The sequence below is a fragment of the Schistocerca cancellata genome, chromosome 12 (genome assembly GCF_023864275.1).
Source record: "Schistocerca cancellata isolate TAMUIC-IGC-003103 chromosome 12, iqSchCanc2.1, whole genome shotgun sequence".
Classification (NCBI taxonomy): domain Eukaryota; kingdom Metazoa; phylum Arthropoda; class Insecta; order Orthoptera; family Acrididae; genus Schistocerca; species Schistocerca cancellata.
The window spans coordinates 130,874,250-130,899,022 of NC_064637.1; the positions used below are offsets into that span (position 1 = coordinate 130,874,250).

The window sequence follows — 24,773 nt, forward strand, 5'->3', positions numbered from 1 at the left end:
TCTTATATATGAGGAAACTCCTATATATATATGAGGACCTATTCTCATTCAAAGCAAAATGTCACACTGTAATCTATGCAGTACAATAATGTGTATATTTACGGCCTAGGTACTAGCACGACTGCTTAGTTGTCAGGCATCAAAAACGCAACTCGATGCAAAACCCAGCGTCAGACGACATATTAATTTAAAAACATAATGCAAAGAGCGCGCTAAGAATATTCACAAATACCTTGTGAGCCTATGTTATAAATCAAATCGAAATAAAAATATATAATTTGAGGTCCTTTAAACTGCGTAATAGATCAGCACTACCACGGTGGTTTCACAACAAACCAACAAGGATCTCAAATCCTACTTAACTAAGGGGAGTCCTCTAAATTCTCAGCTGACAGTGTCATACTATTTCCCTGTGAGTATAGAGAATTACCCTAACAACCCATTTGAATAATAACAGATACATAGCAAGTTGTGTCACCTTAGGTAATGCGGGTACGGAAAAAGCTAAAAAAGTGAGTGTGCGAAGATCAACATAATATCAAAGTTTAAGCCTATACTTATGCACCAAAGGGATACCGATTGTGAGCGAAAAAGAATTTGATGGCTGGAATCATATCATAAAGTACTCGTGGAGTGAACAATACTGCTACTCAAAACATGGCCAGTAACGGAGTGACCCAAGGCAATGAAATAAAGTGTTAGTGCAAGTCCAAATATGCATGGGGTCTCATGTCGATTATGTCCCACAGTTGTAGCCCATAAAATCAAAAATTTATAATTAACGTCAGGTCGACATCTAACTCCATAAACATCAAAATGCATATCTGGTAAGAACATGATAGTATTACCTCATAAGCTGTATGAAGCAAAGGACAAAGCTGAAACGCTGATAACTTATCCGAATGCTAATCATACTCATGCTGATTTCATTCCTGACCGCTGTATAACATGTTCATGCCACTGAAGTTTATATATACTACAGGCAGAACAACACAATCAGCATAGGGGAAAAAGGAGGAAATGTTTGTATTAAGTGTTGACGTAACAATTTTAACCTCGTACATTTTCGTACACAAGATGTATCGTTTGCGAGCCAAATAACACCAACAGTCGCACATCGCGTTAACCAGCACATCGCGCTGTCTCGTGAGCGTGGATGTCCCGTCCGTGTCCGCGTTAGCTGCCTCGTCCCGTGTGAAGGCGGCTTATAGAGCGTACGGATCTAGGGTTGCAGCGCTGGCCTCTATGGTTGCCTCATGGCACGTTCTGTGAATTTGTTAGTGAGACTTCGTGAAAGACTCCATCTATGTGCTTCCTCATCCCAACAACTTTGGGTGAACTGCCATGGCGCATCGCAAAAGCACTGAATGCAGGACGTCGCCACGTACCAACAACCATCCACGACTTCACAAATTCGGACAAAGTCACTCCTGGAGAACGCATCAATATTTGCTTAACATCAGCTATTACAGCAAATACGAGTACTTCTATTAATTTAATAAGAAGGTCTCTAAGCTTATAGAAAATGCGAAGGTGGAAAAAATTTGGATACAGCAAAACGTGAATCCGTAAAGCATTTTTTTAACTTGGTGCCTGTAACCACTGGGGTACGCTTAACTTCTACAATAATCGACCTCGTATTTTACGTAACAATTCTCTGAGTTCTTTAATCGCTGATGTGTTTTTTAATGACATGTCTTACCACGAATGACGATGAATCTTCGGTGTGTTGTTGCCGTAAAACGGCATGCTTCCGCAAGAAGTCAGATGTAATAGGAAAATATATGAAGGTAGTATCTGTTCCCGAAGGGATACCACTGATGACCGTGCAGCTTCTCTTAAATCGACATTCTAGCTGCAAACAGGCATTGATATACATAATTTGGGACTTTTTGAAAATGTGTGCCCCGACCGAGACTCGAACCCGGGATCTCCTGCCTGTTTGGCAGACGCTCTGTCCATCTTTTTTTTTCGTTGCGTTTGTTCTGGGCGGACGTCACAAGACATCCGTTGAAGTTGATTCCTTTCTCAGTTTTTTTTTATTACAGCCCTGTGACAGAACACGCTGAGCTACCGTGCCGGCATCCATCTGAGCCACCGAGGGCAGGTATAACTATATATGAGGGTAGTATTTGTTCTCGAAATTAGGTGCGCTGCGAATGTGGTGGTGTGCACATGTGGGTCTCGCGGAGGGCGTGCAGGGTATGGGTTCATCCAGGCGCGCTATCCTCTGTGCCCTCGGTGGCTCGGATAGGTGTGTGGTGGTGTGGGGGGGGGGGGGGCGGCGTCTGCCATTTGGGCGGGGGATCCCGGGCTCGGGTCCCGGTCGGGGCACACATTACGGTTGGGGGGTGGGGGGCGGCGTCTGCCATTTGGGCGGGGGATCCCGGGTTTGGGTCCCGGTCGGGGCACACATTACTGACATGTCCCCAATGATGTATATCAACGCCTGTTTGCAACTAAGTTGTCGATTTAATCATCATGTACTATGGGAGAAGCTTGATAGAGTAATTCTCTCACATGTGGGTCTCGCAGAGGGCGTGCAGGGTATGGGTTCATCCAGGCGCGCCATCCTCTGTGTCCTCGGTGGCTCGGATGGGGGGTGGGTGGGGTGGGGGGCGGCGTCTGCCATTTGGGCAGTTTTTATCTGCCAGTAAGTTCCATATCAGCGCACACTGAGCTACAGACTGACAGAATCATTGCGGCACACTATTTGTTTCATAACTACTTATCGTAAATTTCATTCTCCGAAATACTAAACTGTATCCTTGCTTTAAACGTTTTCCCTACATTACTCATCATGCACGTTAATCTACTCTTTACAGGTTTCCTATCTAAACGCTTCCAGGAGGAACAAAAATATTGTTTTCAGTATTTTATGTAACCAATGAGCGAATTTGAAAATTTAAAATGCTGTTATGGTCTACTCATTTGCAGATGTAATCTTACGTTAACTGGTTGGGTCGATTTAGGTGAAGAGACCAAACAGCGAGGTCATTGGTCCCATCGGATTAGTGAAGGATGGGGAAGCAAGTCGGCCGTGCCCTTTCAAAGGAACCATCCCGGCATTTGTCTGAAGCGATTTAGGGAAATCACGGAAAACATAAATCAGGATGGCCGGATGTGGATTTGAACCGTCGTCCTCCCGAATGCGAGTCCAATGTGCTGGTCACTGCACCACCTCGCTCGAGAATCTTCCAGAAAAGAACGGTACTCGGAAGGAACTGGCTACGGCCTATTGTAAGGGCCGAACCACAGCATTATCCTATATTGGGTAACTACAGAGGTTGGTGGCGGTTGGATTAAAATAATCTCTCCTCCCAAATTCAGGGCTTGCTAGCTCAACGGCCCAGCATGCAGAGCTATCCCGGGTAGGTGGAGAAATTGGATAAACAAGTTATTGTACATTGTTTTAAAATAAAGTCAAATACATCACAACAAAAGGCTGAAATCAGACATTGCATATTATTCCTTTAATTGTGCATGTTTGATCATTTGATAGCGCATGAACGCTTCCATATATTAAGATTTACTTGTGCAGGGAATTGTTGGCTTCAGTCATTACAGTACTTTCTTTCTTTTGCTTACGCCATAGTTCCGCAGCGATCGCAGGGTCGGCGTGGTTACAACGGATTTGGCAATGGTAGTGTCAGGGATGGCTGGATGCCCTTCCTGCCGCCACCCCGTACCCCCCAGGACGGAATCAGTGTACTCAACTGTCTGCGTCTAGTGTAAATCGTGAAATAGTGGGGACGTGTGTCAAATGTCTGCGACGCGTGTAACTGAGGCGGAACGTGGAGACCAGCCCGGTATTCACCTAGCGGGATGTGGAAAACCGCCTAAAAACCACATCCAGGCTGACCGTCACACCGGCCCTCGTCGTTAATCCGTCGGGAGGATTCGATCAGGGGCCAGTCCAGGAAGCAGCGGGTTAGCGCTCTCAGCTACCCTGGTGGGTCTCAGTCATCACAGTACTGCAAGAGCGTAAATAGATTTTGGACGAAATGGGGAGGGGGAGAGGCATGGCGCAGTCGGCTCGGACGAATTCTATCAGGCCGATGAAAACAGTCTTGTAGAAATGAACGAACTATGGAATGTGCTGTAATCCTGTGTTCCATCCACAAACCCCATCCCATCATTCAGTGTAATTTTCATAATTGAGTAACTCTTCAGGTCACCAGCTTTGGCGATATTTGGTGTTTTTCCCTTTTAACGACAGCGTATTCAGAAAATTTTTTAATGAAACTCATCGTCGCAGCTTGGGCGATATTTTTGTCGATCATCGCGACTTCTGAGCGGCACAGACAGATTCAAGTGATTTTGTCTGCGCTGCTTTTAAATTAATGTTATTTGTAATGATATTATGAAATAGTGCAATGTTAAAGTTCTACCAGTCTCCAAATAACGAACCAAGTGCTGATTTAAACAGGTAATTAAGGTACTATAATACTGCGTACGAATTTTTAACTTACCACAACGCTTGTGGATGAATCAACTCGATTTTCCTCTTCTTTCTTGTTACAAATTTATCCATAATTAGAAACTATCACAACAGCCGAAAAATAATAAAAGTTAGCAATTACTTTAAATTCAGCTGCAAGTAAGAAGTAAACTGATTGACAAAACAACAATTGAGCTTAAACAAAACCAACAAATGGTCTTAGCTAAAATAGGGATGGGCGATAGACGAAAACTATTGATGTATAGATAGTTTAAATAGATCATTGGCCTTGTTGATTAACGATAGTGCATATCTCTTTTTCGTCGTATAATTCAAAATCGAAATGTGTTTCAAATTTGCTACAGGGCAACTAGGTCGTGTGCAATGTCATTTAGGCGATAAAGGGAGGGGGGGTGATCAAGACTTCTCTGGACCCCTCCCCCCCCTTGGCGCCTTTGGCTACGGCCTTGTGTTAGCCTGGAAGCAAAGTAACCCATGGCGGACGGAAAAAGGCAGACACAAAAAGCAGACTAGCAGAGGCAAAAAGAACATTCCTGACCATGAGAGTGGTATCAAACATAGATCTTAATTTGAGCAAGACATTTCTAGTAATGTACTTTTTGAGCACGGCATCTTATCATAATGAACATGAATAAAGGGAAACCCAAAACAGAAGATAATCGAAGCATTTGTGTCGCTACAGAAGAGTGTCAAATATCAGGTCGATTGATATTGTAAGGACTGAGGAGGTTCTTCGATTAAATCGAATATCAATATTTATCTTTTGATGTCCCATCCCTAATGAATAATGTCTACATTCGGACATTAAATATACCTTGTCATAACAGGCACTCGTACATTGATAACACAAAGTAGACTTGGCCACTGTTTCTATGTTTCGATACAGTGTATCGATACCTGGAACTGTTTCAGTGTTTCGGAACGACTATGGTTCACTGTTTCGAAACAGTGGTGTTTCATTCCGCCCTTGTCTCGGATCTCGAGCCAGACACAGAAACTGTATCGTTGTTTCAAAATAAGACTGTTTCAGTCCACCTGCGCCTGGAACGGACCAATTGTATCCAAACAGTGATGTTTCACTCCGCTCTGTGTCGGACGAGATTCGGGCTCGGCACAGGTACTGAAACACAACATACCACTTCATGAAACACTTTCAAGAGTGTCGAAATCTTTTGACAAGCAATAGCATGAAGCTCAAGATATCCGAAAATAAAGCTTCGTTTCTAGCTGACTGTCCTATTCCGAAATGGCGTAACATCTGCTTTATAAACACTAACCAAACAATAAAACAACGCATACTATTCGCATTCAAAATAATAAATATGTGAAAATCATTCAGTTAAATTACACTTTTTTTATAACATACGCTTCTCTGTTCATGTACAGTAATCATATTAAGAAACGCAAGTAAGACTACAACATTTTAAATGAAAAAAGGCGTAGAGTGACAGTTATTAGACATGTATATAAATTTGATGTAGGTATAATTGCAAGCAATCTGTTTGACATATCACTGATAGTGTAATGATGAACGGGAAGCATCGTAAATTTATAGTAACGGTTCGAAACACCTTGAAACACGAATTTTTTTTCTGTTATATTTTGTTATTTATTCGACTTATTTGTGAGTCTATAGTCACTGTGTCTATTATCCACAATGATTCCCTTTGTGTGCATGGAAATTAGCAGGATGGGTATATTACCCATACTAATGGAATGTGGGAATCCCAGTAGCATATCTGTTGTTTCTGCAGTTTGCTCCCACCTCCAGTTCCGTTGGTGGTGGTTCTTCTGTCTTTAGCTAAGGCTTTCCTCAGCCAATTGAAAAGTATGAAAGTCACATGACACAAAAGCAGCGCATTTGCTGCAGGAAATACGAAACTGCCAAGACGCCTAAGTGATAGTTTGATACTTTCTGCGATATCATTAGCGCTCTCGCACCTCATTTGTGTTTATATGGACATACTTATACAGTAGACATTCAAGGTGGTAAAATGTGTAGGTTTATTAGATTACAAAACAAACTGTTTCGAAACATTACATTGTACTGTTTCATTTGTTTCGAAACAATTACGTGTTTCACTTTGCCCATCTCTAACACAAAGTAAAAACCGTACTTCTGGCTGCCGAGAACGTCATGTGACACAGCAAGCAATCACTTGCCAACCGTATTTTCAGCACGGATAGCGAAATTATGTTCCTCAGTTTCATGGGCGAGACGCCAATGTTTGAAACACATTATCAAGCCGCCTTGAATTATTTAACAACCACCACCGGAGCGATGCCGAGAACGTCATGTGACACATCAAGCAATCACTTGCCAACCGTATTTTCAGCACGGATAGCGAAATTATGTTCCTCAGTTTCATGGGCGAGACGCCAATGTTTGAAACACATAATCAAGCCGCCTTGAATTATTTAACATTCACTACCGGAGCGATGTGTTAATGCAAATGTGCATGCTGTTATCTCCACGGACACATTTATATAAAGATGCAGTGCCTGAACTTAGCTGCGAGAGAGTCGGTTTGCGCAAACGGCAATGATGTCTGTTCCTGTCCAAAGAAAATGATGACGGAACGTCTCGTGTTAGTTTCACTAAAAATTTATTAAATAAAGTGATATCTCGCTTTTACACTCTTCACGGGACATTACAGTGATGGTGTACAAGACGGAAAATGGAAAATGTGCAGCATAACATCATAAGCTGGGAAGGATTCCCTTTCATTTTTGCCCTTCATGTATGACACATGTACAGAATAGGCGTCAAAATTATCGTCTTCTTTTGTGTGAATTTTATAATATGTTTAGCTGCTGATGTAAACGGAATTGGTAACTGTCTGGGAAATGGAAACGAGTGACTAACGCCATACGTCATAATCGATGTTTATGGAAAGCCCGTAACGTCACCCGTTAGTTAAAAAAAGATACACTGCACGAGTTACGTATTTTTTCGTGGTTAGCATGGCGTTTTTCGAGAATGTATTCTCATTGACAAGCGCAGATATTTACGTTACTATATTGTGTGTTGTGCTGCGTCGCTTGCACTGTAGCTGCTTTTTTCTAGTTCATAAAGTACTTTGTATCCTCCGTTAGGTCCTATGCAGAGAACCACACATATAAACAATACCCCTATTACTGTTTACTTGTGAAACATCACAAGAAATGCTTATGTAGACATTTGCACGTGACAATAAGAATAAATTCTCAAAACAACAATCTTGTAGAAGTGAACGAACTATAGAATGTGCTGCAATCCTGTATTTCTTCCACAAACACTCCCCGTCATTCCGTATAATTTTCATAATGGGCTACCTCCCCATGTCACCAAGTTTGGCGATATTTTATCTTTTGCCCTTTTAACGACAGCGTATTGAGAAAAAAAATTAACTAAACTCATCGTCACCGTTTGTGCAATATTTTTGTCGATCATCGTGACTTTTGAGAGTCACAGACATATCCAAGTGAGTTTTTATGCGCTGATTTTAAACTAATCTTATTTGTAATGATATTTGCCGCATTATGAAATATTGCTATGTTAAAGTTCTGCCAGTCTCCAAATAATGAACCAAGTGCTGATTTACATACGTAATTATGGTACTATAGTAGTGGGTCGAATTTTTAAGCTACCACTTGTGAATGAATCAAATCGATTTTCCTCTTCTTTCTTGTTACAAACTCATCGATAATTAGAAAATATTACAACAGCCGAAAAATAATAAACGTTAGCAATTCGAAAAGGTGCAAATGGCTCTAAGCACTACGGAACTTAACATGTCAGGTCATCAGTACCCTAGACTTAGATTTAATCAAACCTAAGTAACCTAAGTAAATCACACACGTCCATACCGGAGTCAGGATTCGAACCTGCGGCAGTAGCAGCAGCGTAGTCCTCGACTAAATAACCTAGAACCACTCGGCCACAGCGGCCGGCGTAAGCAATTACATTAAATTGAGCTGCAAGTAAGAACCGAACTGATTGACAAGACAACAATTGAGACAACATGACCAAAAAATGGTCTTAGCTAAAATGGGGATGGGCGATATATGTATAGATAATTTAAGTCGATCATTGGCCTTGTTGATTATTGATAGTGCGTATCCCTTGTTTCGCCGTATAATTCAAAATCGGAATGTATTTCAAATTCGCTACAGGATAACTAGGTCGTGTGCAATTTCATTTAGGCGATAAAGGGGGCGGGGGGGGGGGGGGTGATGCAGACCCCTCTGGACCCCACTGCCCCTTGTCGCCTTTGGCTACTTCCTTATGCTATCCTGGAAGCAAAGTATCCCATAGCGGACGGGAAAAAGCAGACAAAAAAGCAGACTAGCACAGGCAAAATGGTTCAAATGGCTCTGAGCACTATGGGACTCAACTTCTGAGGTCATCAGTCGCCTAGAGCTTAGAACTAATTAAACCTAACTAACCTAAGGACATCACACACATCCATGCCCGAGGCAGGATTCGAACCTGCGACCGTAGCAGTCGCGCGGTTCCGAACTGAAGCGCCTAGAACCGCTCGGCCACAACGGCCGGCTATACATTATTAACTTTGTTCGGATTTCCATGTTTGTGCTGGCGAAAAGTGGGAATAGTGTATGTACTAGTTTTCTCATTTTCTCTTTTTTATATGCGACATATGTTTTAGAGGTCAGTTTATTGTCCAACAGTACTCCAAGATACTTGACCTGATTTGTACAATTTATGTGTGTTCAATTCATTAGTAATATGTCGTGTACTTCTGGCCTCTTCCTCATAAACATTATTGCTTGTGTTTTTTTGCGTTTAATTTGACATGGTTTTCGCGTGCCCTTTCTTCTATGGTTCTGTCTTTGCATTCTCGTTATTCCAGTGGTCGTTCTACTGCTACTTGCATGTAAGGCGGTGTCGTCTGCAAATTGAGCCAATACCACGTTGGGTAACAGAAAAGCACTCCGTCTTCAGACCATAAGTGGCCCATTGGGACCATCCGACCGCCATGTCATCCTCACTGACGATGCGGATAGGAGGGGAGTGTGGTCAGCACACTGCACTCCCGGTCGTTATGATGGTTTTCTTCGACTGTAGCCGCTACCATGCAGTCGAGTAGCTCCTCAACTGCTGTCACTAGGCTGAGTGCACACCTAAAATTGGCAACACCGCATGGCGACCCCGATGGTCACCCATACAAGTGCCGGCCACGCCCAACAGAGCTTAACTTCGGTGATCTGACGGGAACCGGTGTACCCATTGCGGCAACGCCGTTGCCATGGGTAAAAGAGGTATGTCGTTAACATAAATTATGAAAGTGTCGGCGATAGTACCGACCCTTGAGTGCTTCCTTGCCAATGATTTTATGAGTGATTGTTGTTTGTCAATTTTTACAAAGAACTTCCTGTGTGAGAGAAAATGATCTATGATTTTTATGTAGGGATCTAGGATGCAATTTAGATTTTGTAGTTTTACGGTAATGTGATCTATGCGATGTTTTCGGATATCCGTAGGAGTTGCATCTCTGCCGATATTGTGGCCTGAAATGCAAACTGTCCTGGTCGAATGATCTCATTCTCAAGCAGTGGTTGTTTTAGTCTTTCTAGAACTACTCGCTCGAAAACTTCGTGTTAGGTTGGAAGGAGGCTAACATGTCGGTGGTTCTGGGGCAGTTTTAAATCTTTACCCGGTTTTGGTATTGGCTCAATTCTACATGTTTTCCACTGGGTCGGGTAATATTCATATCTAATACATCCATTGAAAATTCGTGTTAACAGCACGATCAGTTTTCTTGGTACCTGTTTTAATTGTTCATTTGTTACGCCGTCTTGGCCTAGGGCTGATTTGATGCCCAAATTCCTAATTATTTTTCGGATGTCAGTCGGACCCGTCTGTATCGGTGCTTGTTCACTAGGTGTGTTTCTGATGTTTTACGCTCTTTGCTTTGTTCTATTGTCTTCGGTGTCTGGGATGTCGACAGTGTTTCGCACTTCGTAAGTCTCTGCAAATATTTCCGCTTTAAATAAAGGATCGAAAACTAAGCCGTCTGGTCCCTCGACAGCAATCTGTAGTGGTTTTTGTTCGCGAGAACATTTTACAATGTTTCAGTCCCCTTTGCTTTGTATGAGGAACTGGTTCATTCTGTCTTCCCACTTTTCGATTATCCACTCAGTTCTCGGGATAATTGTCGTACATCTCTGTCGTCCGCAGGGTTCCGAAAATTGTGCCACCTTTTTCGCACTTTCTTAGAAGATGAGGGTTTTGTTCATATGGCGCTTGTTTCCGCTTGTCCATGCTAGCGTGGCTCGTCTTTACGCTGTCATAGTATCATAAGCTGCAGCTTGCACAAACTCTATGGAACTACCATATCATTTAACTCCAATCATCCGCGTAATTTTTTTTTTTTTATTTTTTTAAATGGCCGCGTAAGACGCATGCTGACAATAATATAAAAAGCAGTGCTACATTTTAACTGCGAGAGAATTTTTAAGCACAAAAAGCAAAATCATCCTAGTAGAATCGAAGATTATTTGACATTTGGTTGTGGAGTCGAATTTGTGACAGTCTTGTCGTTGCTGATCAGTAAGATTTCTAGGATTCAATACGATAAGGTCACTTTAGATCGGATTACGTCGCATTATCGGATTATGTCGCATTTAGCAATAACTGAACAGGGTTTTAGGCTTTAAAATAACATTTTTTCATATGTGATATGTTACATTACAGCATCACTGGTCTCATTCGGTCTAACTGTGGAGGCAGGAAATTTATCCAGAGGGCAGTGACGCTACGTCACTGCAATCCACTTCAGAGGTGTGGCGAAGGGACTTGGAGTCACGTACCACCCTCCAAAGGCGACGGTACTACATCAGTCATGCAGAAAAACAGCCCGACATAGGCAGGTAGGGTGGGAAAGTAGTGGACGTAGAACGGGTGCATCCGTGGTGGGCGTGGCAGGCCTATCGTTAGCCATGGTCGGAATTCGATCCCTTTAGGATGGTTAGAGGAACCGGATGTCGATGCCAGCGGCGTGGAAGTGTGGTCCCAACGTGGCGTAACCCATGGACAGTGTCCGGCAGGGCATCCACTTTCTCAAAGAGCCGCCGCGCGTTGTTGTTGTATGGTCGGCTTGAGGGGACGATATTCGTTTCCTCGTGAGGAGTCGCAAATTTCGTGAGTGGCGGGGCGTGATGGCTCCACCTGAAGGGGCCCCTGCAGCGAAGCCATACGTGGGGGCAGGCAGTATAGCTGGTTCAAAAATGGTTCAAATGGCTCTGAGCACTATGGGACTTAACATCTAAGGTCATCAGTCCCCTAGAACTTAGGACTACTAAACCTAACTAACCTAAGGACATCACACAACACCCAGTCATCACGAGGCAGAGAAAATCCCTGACCCCACCGGGTTATCGAACCCGGGAACCCGGGCGTCGGAAGCGAGAACGCTACTTCACGACCACGAGCTGCGGACACAGTATAGCTGTCCTTATTATACTTCAACTCAACTGCGAGGGAGTTTGTCTGCACCAACAGTGACAATTTTTGCTCCTGTCTTGAGTAAGTGATGAAGGAACGTTGCGTATTAGCCTGCACTAAGAGTTTACTAAATCGAGTGAACCTCCAAGTTTCACACTAAGAAAATACGTACACATTCAGCATTATGTTCGTGGGATAGACATTGGTAGCGCTGCCTTGAAAAGTATTCTCCATAGCTTGGGGGTCTGACTATGATGGAGTCTGTCACTGCTTGCATTTTACAAAAAAACAAAAATTAATATAAACTGTTATATATATAATTTTGTACATATACTTCATTGACCCGTAATTGCATGTCACCTGCTTCAATGTTTGTCACAGGTACCTGTTAATTCCGTACCTTACACTGGCATTGTTTTATTCTTGGTCTTCTAGTACTATTTTTTATACTTTAACTATATTTTTCTTTATAAGACTAGCAATTAAAACATAGCAATGCCGTTTAATATTGTCTCATGTAAAATTTGCAATATTTGTAGAAGCGTCATAGGCAGTATTTTAAGAATATGCACAAGTACTGTGCCCTCTCTATTACTGTCTCAGTTTTCATCTGCAAGAACTTATTATTGTATATCGAATAATCTATACAAATGGATGTCTCTTGTTACACCTTGAAATTGTATCTGTGCAGCATTTACTGCAACACGTCAGCCAACGACTTTTGCAGCCTCCTTAATGGAAAGCGCCCTGGTAGAGCGCCTATCGTTTCCATAGCAACATGCTGCTGTTCATGCACGTCGTCTGACGCGACAGCGTTTGCCTATCGATATTACAACAACCTCGTTGGAGAGTAACCAGCTGCCACATTTTTGGAATGGCGTCTATACTTACCATGGCAACCAGTAGCTTCTAAATGGTTCTCCAACAGGCCCAGAGAGGGCAGCCCATGTACCGTCGAAACGATTTTTATTTATCTTATATGTTTAAATAAATGATGACTAACTGAAACCCTCAGCTGCCGACAGGTGTTGTTCATATACCTCGATGTGGACAGCTGAAAATGTGTGCCGCGACCGGGACTCGAATCCGGGATCTCCTGCTTACATGGCAGACGCTCTATCCCTCTGGGCCACCGAGGACACAGATGAATAGCGCGACTGCAGGGACTTACCCCTTGCACGCTCCCAGTGAGACTCACATTCCCAACTGCCCACAATTCTACATATGTAATGTACCCTTATAGACATTTGCCCATTCACTAATTACTCGCGCACGCTTTGGCGATTCCCGTAAGAGTCATAATTTATTCCAGGGAAAAGCTGCACGGTCAACAAAAGTAATCTGTTCTTTCGGGAACAGTTACTGTCTTCATACATATATAGTTAAAGGCTACCCAGCCATTGACCTTCGTCTGTGCGAATGCGCACAGGTTGCCCAAACTCTTACGGGAATCGCCAAAGCGTGCGCGAGTAATGAGTGAATGGGCAAATGTCTATAAGGGTACATTACATATGTAGAATTGTGGACAGTTGGGAATGTGAGTCTCACTGGGAGCGTGCAAGGGACAAGTCCTGCAGTAGCGCTATTCATCTGTGTCCTCGGTGGCCCAGATGGATAGAGCGTCTGCCATGTAAGCAGGAGATCCCGGGTTCGAGTCCCGGTCGGGGCACACATTTTCAGCTGTCCACATCGAGGTATATGAACAACACCTGTCGGCAGCTGAAGGTTTCAGTTAGTCGTCATTTATTCCAGGGAAAAGCTGCACGGCCAACAACAGTAATGTGTTCTTTCGGGAACAGTTACTGTCTTCATACATACATTATATGTTTAATATATCTGCATATTTTATCTGGCAATAGCTGTTGAACCAGCTAAGTTCCATGTATTTTTAGTTTTCATTCTTGTTACTGTTTTTTAATTACGAAATTTTACGTTGTTATTTGACTTTTACCCATTGGTTAGCGATGATATTCTGTCAAAAGTGGGCGGAGCCTCCAGTACATAAGCAAGACATGCTCTATCTAGCAGTGATTTACCACCAGAAGAAGACTCCTGCTCATACAACATTTTGGTAATTCATCGTTTTATAGCTTTGTAGTTTTATATAACTTTCTTTAATGTGTGTAGCCCTCTGATCAGACGCATTTGACTTGTAGGTCCTAAGGTGACCATAGGCGTGGTCGAAACCGGTTACCAGAATAAATAAATTTGTGATCAAGACTGATTTTAATCGCAACTATTCGATATTTATTTGTCCAGTATGGGGCACTGTTAGGCCGTTCCTTTGGCTGTGATATGCAACAAGTCGCTTTTAACTTGCCACCATTTATTGTGCCATCAGATAGTATTCGGGTCACCGCAGTTCATCAATTGATGGGGGTGTTACAATGAAGTAATTTTCTGGACCGTCTGCAGGTGGGATCTCGCAAAATAATTGTGTATGGCCCAGAAAACAATCTCCCATATCACTCCTACTCATTATACGTATGCAGTGCTTCGAAATATAGTTAACTGTACAGCACATATTATCAGGTTCAAAATAGCGACTGGCTGCATGTCACACATAAACAAATAGCCATTTTAAATCACAGTTGAGGATCCTCAACCTCATCCTCAATGGATTTGACGAATCGGGGCATTACTCGTTACAGGGTGTTGCATACATGTAGTTAATGAGTTGTTCTGCCCAGAGTGCCAAAAGTACGTGAAGAGAAAAATGTGGTTATCATGTCAGCAATTCATCAGATTTATGTACCAAGTTAAGGATTTTGAAACAATTACAGCTCTGATATAGAAGCTGGCTTTGATAACTTACCCTTCCAGAATGAAATTTTCACTCTGCGGGGGAGTGTGCACTGATATGAAACTTCCTGGCAAATTAAAACTGTGTGCCGGACCTAGACTCGTACTCGGGACCTTCGCCTTTCGGGGGCAAGTGCTCTACCAACTTAGCTACCCAGGCACGAATCACAGGCCATCCACAGTTTTAACTCCACCTGTACCTCATCTCCTACCTTCCAAACTTCACAGAAGCTCTCCTGCGAACCTTGCGAAACTCGCACTGCAGTACCAAAGTACCTACTGTCGACTCTAACCGCTTATTAACAGGAAGTATGCGGAAGGTATGTTCTAGTTGTGGTCTTCAAAGCGAAGACTTGCTTAATGTGGAGTCGCGTTCGGGAGGACGACGGTTCAATCCCGCGTCCGCCTATCCTAATTTAGGTTTTCCGTGATTTCCATAAATCGCTCCAGGCAAGTGCCGGGATGGTTCCTTTCAAAGGGCAAGGGTGACTTCCTTCCGCATCCTTCCCTAATCCGATGAGACCGATCGCCTCGCTGTCTGGTCTCCTCCCCCAAAACAACCCCCCAACTTGCCTAATGGATCTCTTCACCCTAGTGTACAAACCTCTCCACCTCTGAATAACTGCCGCAACCATCCACTTGAACCTACGAGGTGCGAGAGAAAAGTAATGAGATTGAGAACACTGCGAGCGATCTGACAACGCTGTGTTGTTCGAATCGTGTAGATCGGTGTGTTCATCCCTTCCAGACGCTCATTCCGAGTTTCAGCTCCGTACAGCCATTGCATGATTTCTGAGAGTGCCTTCAAGGAGGTTGCGTTTTTGTTTGTGTTACGGAAATGGAACAGCGGAATTTAGGGCAACGTCATGCCGTCAAGTTGTGCGTTAAGCTTGAGAAATCCGCTAGTGTGATCTCTGAACAGTTGAAACTGGCCTATGGGGGACATTCCTTATCGAGAGCACAAGATTTTCGGTGAAGCAAATCACTTTTGGAAGGCCGAGAGCACGCTGAAGATGAACCTCGCTCTGGGAGGGCTTCAAACACTGACTACAACGTCAAACGTGTGGAGGCTCTTGTGAGATTAGACGGACGATCAACAGTAAGAATGATGGGTGATCTTTTAAACTTAATCGCTTTCGCCATACGTCAAATTTTGACCGAAGTATTTCAAAAGTGAACGGTTCGTGCCAAAATGATGCTAAAAGGCCTCAAAACTAAGCAGGACAGTCGAAGAAACGTCTGTGATGATCTTCTTGGGAGGACTGCCAGTGACCACGAATTGTCAGAGGTGATGATTCCTGGATTCTTATAATAAGTGTGAGACAAATCGGTAATGTGAGAGTGGCACACTGAAACATCTTTACTACTGGAAAAAAAATCACTAATGAGCAAATTAAAGATGAACAACGCTCATTTACTTTTTTGACAATAGGGGCATGTGCATAAAGCATTTCTCGCCAGGACAAACTGTCAACCAGTATATATATCCTAGAAAAGTCCAGGAAAAGAGTGAATCGAGTGGGACTAGAGAAGTGGTGGGAGGAGTGGGTGGAGGGGGGAGCGGTGGAGGGGGAGGGGGGAGAGGCGGCGGGAGAGATAGGGGGACAGGGGAGAGTGAGAATTAATAGGTCCGTAACCGGCGGATTGCTGGATTGAGTCCCACTGTTTTTTTCCTTTTTTCAACACTGCTCAACATACTCGTATTTCGTACATATTACATTTGAGTTTAATATGATCAAAAGACACGTCTATTTACACGATTTTTTATTGAATTGCCAATGTTATATCGCTGATTACTAATTTTTAAAATTAAAACATATTACGCGACTTTTATTTCTATAGACAAGTTAAAAAGCGCTGCAGGTTCATCGTCAGACTGGGGCTGTTTTCTGTACCATGTGCAGCTAGCCGCTAGGGCGGTGGTGCTGGTGCAAATAGCTGTTCGCACATGGTCCAGAAAAGAATTTTTCTGGAACACCTCCAGCTCATGATGAAACTGCAACACATCATACCGAACTCAAAAATCTTCTGGTTGCCTATCATACCGACACAAACCGATAGTTAGTATCACCATATTGCAGTGTCTGTGTTGTTAAAAAGAGTGATGCTATGTTCCTTCGGACATGCATTCTTTCCAGACCGGGACTCGAACCCAAATTTCCCACTTTACGTGAGCAGCCACCTTTTACCACTGGGCTATACGAACTCGATTCACGCCCAGACCTACACTTCAATATCTCGTCGTTTCCACAAATTTCTGTTGCCGTCCTTGCCTTATGCATCTGACGATTGTTCGCAACTGCGAAAACATTTAATGTAGTTAATCTCGTAGTTGACGTTCGTTCATACACATTGCATATAATGAACTGGATCATTACCCTTTACGCATTATTGCAGACATGCAGTTAATATACACTGAAGTGACAAGTCATGAGATAGTGATATTGAAAAGGAGTATACTGAGGCACACTTGTTTGTGGCACCAGAATGAGATAAGTATAGTAATAAATTAATATGAAACTAGGGTACTACACTCCTGGAAATGGAAAAAAGAACACATTGACACCGGTGTGTCAGACCCACCATACTTGCTCCGGACACTGCGAGAGGGCTGTACAAGCAATGATCACACGCACGGCACAGCGGACACACCAGGAACCGCGGTGTTGGCCGTCGAATGGCGCTAGCTGCGCAGCATTTGTGCACCGCCGCCGTCAGTGTCAGCCAGTTTGCCGTGGCATACGGAGCTCCATCGCAGTCTTTAACACTGGTAGCATGCCGCGACAGCGTGGACGTGAACCGTATGTGCAGTTGACTGACTTTGAGCGAGGGCGTATAGTGGGCATGCGGGAGGCCGGGTGGACGTACCGCCGAATTGCTCAACACGTGGGGCGTGAGGTCTCCACAGTACATCGATGTTGTCGCCAGTGGTCAGCGGAAGGTGCACGTGCCCGTCGACCTGGGACCGGACCGCAGCGACGCACGGATGCACGCCAAGACCGTAGGATCCTACGCAGTGCCGTAGGGGACCGCACCGCCACTTCCCAACAAATTAGGGACACTGTTGCTCCTGGGGTATCGGCGAGGACCATTCGCAACCGTCTCCATGAAGCTGGGCTACGGTCCCGCACACCGTTAGGCCGTCTTCCGCTCACGCCCCAACATCGTGCAGCCCGCCTCCAGTGGTGTCGCGACAGGCGTGAATGGAGGGACGAATGGAGACGTGTCGTCTTCAGCGATGAGAGTCGCTTCTGCCTTGGTGCCAATGATGGTCGTATGCGTGTTTGGCGCCGTGCAGGTGAGCGCCACAATCAGGACTGCATACGACCGAGGCACACAGGGCCAACACCCGGCATCATGGTGTAGGGAGCAATCTCCTACACTGGCCGTACACCACTGGTGATCGTCGAGGGGACACTGAATAGTGCACGGTACATCCAAACCGTCATCGAACCCATCGTTCTACCATTCCTAGACCGGCAAGGGAACTTGCTGTTCCAACAGGACAATGCACGTCCGCATGTATCCCGTGCCACCCAACGTGCTCTAGAAGGTGTAAGTCAACTACCCTGGCCAGCAAGATCTCCGGATCTGTCCCCCATTGAGCATGTTTGGGACTGGATGAAGCGTCGTCTCACGCGGTCTGCACGTCCAGCACGAACGCTGGTCCAACTGAGGCGCCAGGTGGAAATGGCATGGCAAGCCGTTCCACAGGACTACATCCAGCATCTCTACGATCGTCTCCATGGGAGAATAGCAGCCTGCATTGCTGCGAAAGGTGGATATACACTGTACTAGTGCCGACATTGTGCATGCTCTGTTGCCTGTGTCTATGTGCCTGTGGTTCTGTCAGTGTGATCATGTGATGTATCTGACCCCAGGAATGTGTCAATAAAGTTTCCCCTTCCTGGGACAATGAATTCACGGTGTTCTTATTTCAATTTCCAGGAGTGTATAAACGATGAATGTCTCTGGTAGGCTCGATAATGTGGATCGCTGACTACGCGCGACCGCAGAGCCAAAGATACTGCATTGTTGGAGAGCGCTTGGCATACAGTCGTATGTAGCTGCCTGTGAGGCAAAGACGATGGAGTAGGCAGTTTCCCTGGTGCACTTGTGAAGCCACCAAGAGTTAGGTTAATGTAGGTATGTCAATATTGTTGAATATGGAAGCAGAAGTCTTCATGGAAATAAGGTAAACGTGTTAAATAATTACGATTTCTGTATTTGCCAGCGCGTTACTATAGATGAATTGGCTGATTATTTGTAATTGTTGAGTAACCCCAGAATGTACATAAACTGTTTTGTGAAACACGCTAGCTAAACATTTCAATTTGTAATGCTTTTAAGACTTGTTAACAGAGCTATGTGTAATTTGATGATTTGCATTTACAGGGTGTTTCAAAAATGACCGGTATATTTGAAACGGCAATAAAAACTAAACGAGCAGCGATAGAAATACACCGTTTGTTGCAATATGCTTGGGACAACAGTACATTTTCAGGCAGACAAACTTTCGAAATTACAGTAGTTACAATTTTCAACAACAGATGGCGCTGCGGTCTGGGAAACTCTATAGTACGATATTTTCCACATATCCACCATGCGTAGCAATAATATGGCGTAGTCTCTGAATGAAATTACCCGAAACCTTTGACAACGTGTCTGGCGGAATGGCTTCACATGCAGATGAGATGTACTGCTTCAGCTGTTCAATTGTTTCTGGATTCTGGCGGTACACCTGGTCTTTCAAGTGTCCCCACAGAAAGAAGTCACAGGGGTTCATGTCTGGCGAATAGGGAGACCAATCCACGCCGCCTCCTGTATGTTTCGGATAGCCCAAAGCAATGACACGATCGTCGAAATATTCATTCAGGAAATTAAAGACGTCGGCCGTGCGATGTGGCCGGGCACCATCTTGCGTAAACCACGAGGTGTTCGCAGTGTCGTCTAAGGCAGTTTGTACCGCCACAAATTCACGAAGAATGTCCAGATAGCGTGATGCAGTAATCGTTTCGGATCTGAAAAATGGGCCAATGATTCCTTTGGAAGAAATGGCGGCCCAGACCAGTACTTTTTGAGGATGCAGGGACGATGGGACTGCAACATGGGGCTTTTCGGTTCCCCATATGCGCCAGTTCTGTTTATTGACGAAGCCGTCCAGGTAAAAATAAGCTTCGTCAGTAAACCAAATGCTGCCCACATGCATATCGCCGTCATCAATCCTGTGCACTATATCGTTAGCGAATGTCTCTCGTGCAGCAACGGTAGCGGCGCTGAGGGATTGCCGCGTTTGAATTTTGTATGGATAGAGGTGTAAACTCTGGCGCATGAGACGATACGTAGACGTTGGCGTCATTTGGACCGCAGCTGCAACACGGCGAACGGAAACCCGAGGCCGCTGTTGGATCACCTGCTGCACTAGCTGCACGTTGCCCTCTGTGGTTGCCGTACGCGGTCGCCCTACCTTTCCAGCACGTTCATCCGTCACGTTCCCAGTCCGTTGAAATTTTTCAAACAGATCCTTTATTGTATCGCTCTTCGGTCCTTTGGTTACATTAAACCTCCGTTGAAAACTTCGTCTTGTTGCAACAACACTGTGTTCTAGGCGGTGGAATTCCAACACCAGAAAAATCCTCCGTTCTAAGGAATAAACCATGTTGTCTACAGCACACTTGCACGTTGTGAACAGCACACGCTTACAGCAGAAAGACGACGTACAGAATGGCGCACCCACAGACTGCGTTGTCTTCTATATCTTTCACATCACTTTCAGCGCCATCTGTTGTTGAAAATTGTAACTACTGTAACTTCGAAAGTTTGTCGGTCTGAAAATGTACTGTTGTCGCAAACATATTGCAACAAACGGTGTATTTCTATCGCTGTCGTTTAGTTTTTATTGCCGTTTCAAATATACCTGTCATTTTTGAAACACTCTGTATGTTGGATTAATGAAGTTTGAGATGGTACTTGCTGTTCAAATCTCATTGTTTGTGAATCAATTTTGGGTATTGTTGCTTCAATTGTCAGATGTTTTTGAAAAGCCAAACTTAACTTGCAATATAATTTTGCTAAAAAAAATGAGTGTTAGTAATTCACCATAATCAGTACCGCCTCCCAGTCCAGGTCATACAATTTTTAAAGAAGTTGAATTTTTTTGAATGTTCTCTTTTATCAGCCAAAAGAATTTAAAGTGCATTTCAAGTATGGCCAGCATTGCACACTGCCGAGCCTGTAGTTAGCATATTCATATCTTTTATGAGAGACCATAATATATACGTTACTCCGTTGCTACTTTAGAGGTAAGACAATTTAATTTATTTGTTATGTGAACAGGGCTTTAGGATTCCATTCTTATGGGGCTGAACGTATTTTGCAGTGACTGTATTCTTTATTGGTACTGGGAGTTGCATTGTCCAATAGATTCAGGCATAAAAAATTAAAAAAGCATCGATATGAGTAGGTATCGGTACTTTTGATATATCGTTGTAATAGGAGTGACATCAACTTGCCGGGTATGGACTGAGAAAGTCATTCCATTAAAACTGATGCCGGAGACAGGGGTTCGTGTGACATTGTTCTGAATGTCTTGTCCGCAAATCACTTCGAGCAGATAATTAGAAAATCAATTCGTAAAGATAACGTCTTAGTCTTCCTGGTAAGAAACAGACCTGAACCTATCTAGTCAGTTAACGTAGAGCAGTGTATCAGTTATCATACAGCTGTGATACCAACTATGGCTACGGGTTTTGCAAGGAATGTTATGAAAGGTAGGAAAATATTCTTGCCTGGCAAGAGTGATAAGATACAAATTGCAGAGTATATGAGCAATCATAAGGACGAAGATGTGGAGCAGAAATGTAAAAAATTCGAAATGTAAAAAAATTCAGAAGCATCGTTCAATACGCCTTAGACAAGAATGTTTTGAGCAAGGTCTTGGGAGACGGGAAAGACCCACCGTGGTTCAGTATCCGTATTAGAAAACTGCTACGTAAAGAAAGCTTCTTCACTGGTTCAAGACCGAAACCTAGCTGACAATCAAAAACTGAACGAAGTGAAAATGACCGTAAGGATAGCAATGAGAGAAGCGTTCATTGACTCTGAAAGTAAAAACCCTGAGTGAGTCTGGTCTTACGTAAAATCAATAAAGGCTTCGAAAAACTCAATTATTCCCTCACTCAGTGACCATACTAGCACCGAAACAGAAGGTAAAAGAGAGAGGACCGAAATACTCAATTCAGTCTTTCGAAATTATTTCACTGCGGAAGATCGTAACACTGTTCCTCCCCTCAATCATCGAACAAGCATCGCAATGGTAGATACTGACATAACCTATCACGGCATAGAAAAGCAACTACAATCGCTTAGTAGTGGAAAGGCGACAGGACCAAATGGGATACCTATAAGATTCTGCAAACACAATGCGAAAGAAATCGCTTCCATTCTGGCAACAGTTTATCGTAGATCGCTGGAGCAATGAAGGATACATACCGTAGCTTATTCACTGTATGAAGAAGAGTCGTAAGACAGATGCACATAATTATAGGCCTATATGGTTGACGAAGGCTAATAGAAATCCTTGGCTAACAGAAAAGATATTAAATTTAATTGATGAAAGGAGAAAATACACTCCTGGAAATTGAAATAAGAACACCGTGAATTCATTGTCCCAGGAAGGGGAAACTTTATTGACACATTCCTGGGGTCATATACATCACATGATCACACTGACAGAACCACAGGCACATAGACACAGGCAACAGAGCATGCACAATGTCGGCACTAGTACGGTGTATATCCACCTTTCGCAGCAATGCAGGCTGCTATTCTCCCATGGAGACGATCGTAGAGATGCTGGATGTAGTCCTGTGGAACGGCTTGCCATGCCATTTCCACCTGGCGCCTCAGTTGGACCAGCGTTCGTGCTGGACGTGCAGACCGCGTGAGACGACGCTTCATCCAGTCCCAAACATGCTCAATGGGGGACAGATCCGGAGATCTTGCTGGCCAGGGTAGTTGACTTACACCTTCTAGAGCACGTTGGGTGGCACGGTATACATGCGGACGTGCATTGTTCTGTTGGAACAGCAAGTTCCCTTGCCGGTCTAGGAATGGTAGAACGATGGGTTCGATGACGGTTTGGATGTACCGTGCACTATTCAGTGTCCCCTCGACGATCACCAGTGGTGTACGGCCAGTGTAGGAGATCGCTCCCCACACCATGATGCCGGGTGTTGGCCCTGTGTGCCTCGGTCGTATGCAGTCCTGATTGTGGCGCTCACCTGCACGGCGCCAAACACGCATACGACCATCATTGGCACCAAGGCAGAAGCGACTCTCATCGCTGAAGACGACACGTCTCCATTCGTCCCTCCATTCACGCCTGTCGCGACACCACTGCAGGCGGGCTGCACGATGTTGGGGCGTGAGCGGAAGACGGCCTAACGGTGTGCGGGACCGTAGCCCAGCTTCATGGAGACGGTTGCGAATGGTCCTCGCCGATACCCCAGGAGCAACAGTGTCCCTAATTTGTTGGGAAGTGGCGGTGCGGTCCCCTACGGCACTGCGTAGGATCCTACGGTCTTGGCGTGCATCCGTGCGTCGCTGCGGTCCGGTCCCATGTCGACGGGCACGTGCACCTTCCGCCGACCACTGGAGACAACATCGATGTACTGTGGAGACCTCACGCCCCACGTGTTGAGCAATTCGGCGGTACGTCCACCCGGCCTCCCGCATGCCCACTATACGCCCTCGCTCAAAGTCCGTCAGCTGCACATACGGTTCACGTCCACGCTGTCGCGGCATGCTACCAGTGTTAAAGACTGCGATGGAGCTCCGTATGCCACGGCAAACTGGCTGACACTGACGGCGGCGGTGCACAAATGCTGCGCAGCTAGCGCCATTCGACGGCCAACACCGCGGTTCCTGGTGTGTCCGCTGTGCCGTGCGTGTGATCATTGCTTGTACAGCCCTCTCGCAGTGTCCGGAGCAAGTATGGTGGGTCTGACACACCGGTGTCAATGTGTTCTTTTTTCCATTTCCAGGAGTGTATGAAAATGCAGTAAATGAAGCAGGCAAAATAGGAATACAAACGTCTCAAAAATGAGATCGACTGGAAGTGCAAAATGTCTAAGCAGGGATGGCTAGAGGACATATGTAAGGATGTAGAGGCGCATATCACTAGGGGTAAGATAGATACGGCCTACAGGAAAATTAAAGAAACCTTTGGAGAAAAGAGAACCACTTGCATGAATATCAAGAGCTCAGATGGAAACCCAGTTCTAAACAAAGAAGGGAAAGCAGAAAGGTAGAAGGAGTATATAGAGAGTTATACAAGGGCGATGTTCTTGAGGACAATATTATAGAAATGGAAGAGAATGTAGATGAAGATGAAATAGGAGAACAATTTGACAGAGCACTGAAAGACCCAAGTCGAAACAGGGGCCCGAGAGTAGACAACATTCCATTAGAACTACTAACAGTCTTGGGAGAGCCAGGCCTAACAAAACTCTACCAGCTGGTGAGGAAGATGTATGAGACAGGCGAAATACCCTCAGACTTCAAGAAGAATATAATAATTCCAATCCCAAAGAAAGCAGGTGCTGACAGATGTGAAAATTACCGAACTATCAGTTTAATAAGCCATGGCTGCAAAATACTAACACGAATTCTTTACAGACGAATGAAAAACCTGGTAGACGCCGACCTCAGGGAAGATCAGTTTGGATTTCGTAGAAGTGTTGGAACACCTGAGGCAATACTGACCCTACTATTTATCTTAGAACATAGATTAAGGAAAGGCAAACCTGCGTTTCTAGCATTTGTGGACTTAGGGAAAGGTTTTGACAATGTTGACTGGAATACTCTCTTTCAAATTCTGAAGGTAGCAAGGGTAAAATATTGGGAGCGAAAGGCTATTTACAATTTGTACAGAAATCAGAGGGCAGTTACAAGAGTCGAGGGGTATGAAAGTGAAGCAGTGGTTGGGAAGGGAGTGAGACAGGGTTGTAGCCTATCCCCGATGTTATTCAAGCTGTATATTGAGGAAGCAGTAAAGGAAAC

At 44.4% G+C, this 24,773-nt stretch overlaps 1 protein-coding gene across 1 annotated transcript in view; it reads left to right on the forward strand.

Annotated features, from left to right (window-relative positions):
- The first annotated feature begins 9,711 nt into the window (after window positions 1–9,711).
- The window catches only part of LOC126109521 (uncharacterized), a 497,003-nt gene continuing 481,941 nt past the window's right edge, over window positions 9,712–24,773 (forward strand). Inside the window, exon 1 of the mRNA XM_049914541.1 lies at window positions 9,712–9,724. Coding sequence (XP_049770498.1) covers window positions 9,712–9,724 — 13 coding nt within the window. The remainder of the gene's footprint in view (window positions 9,725–24,773) is intronic.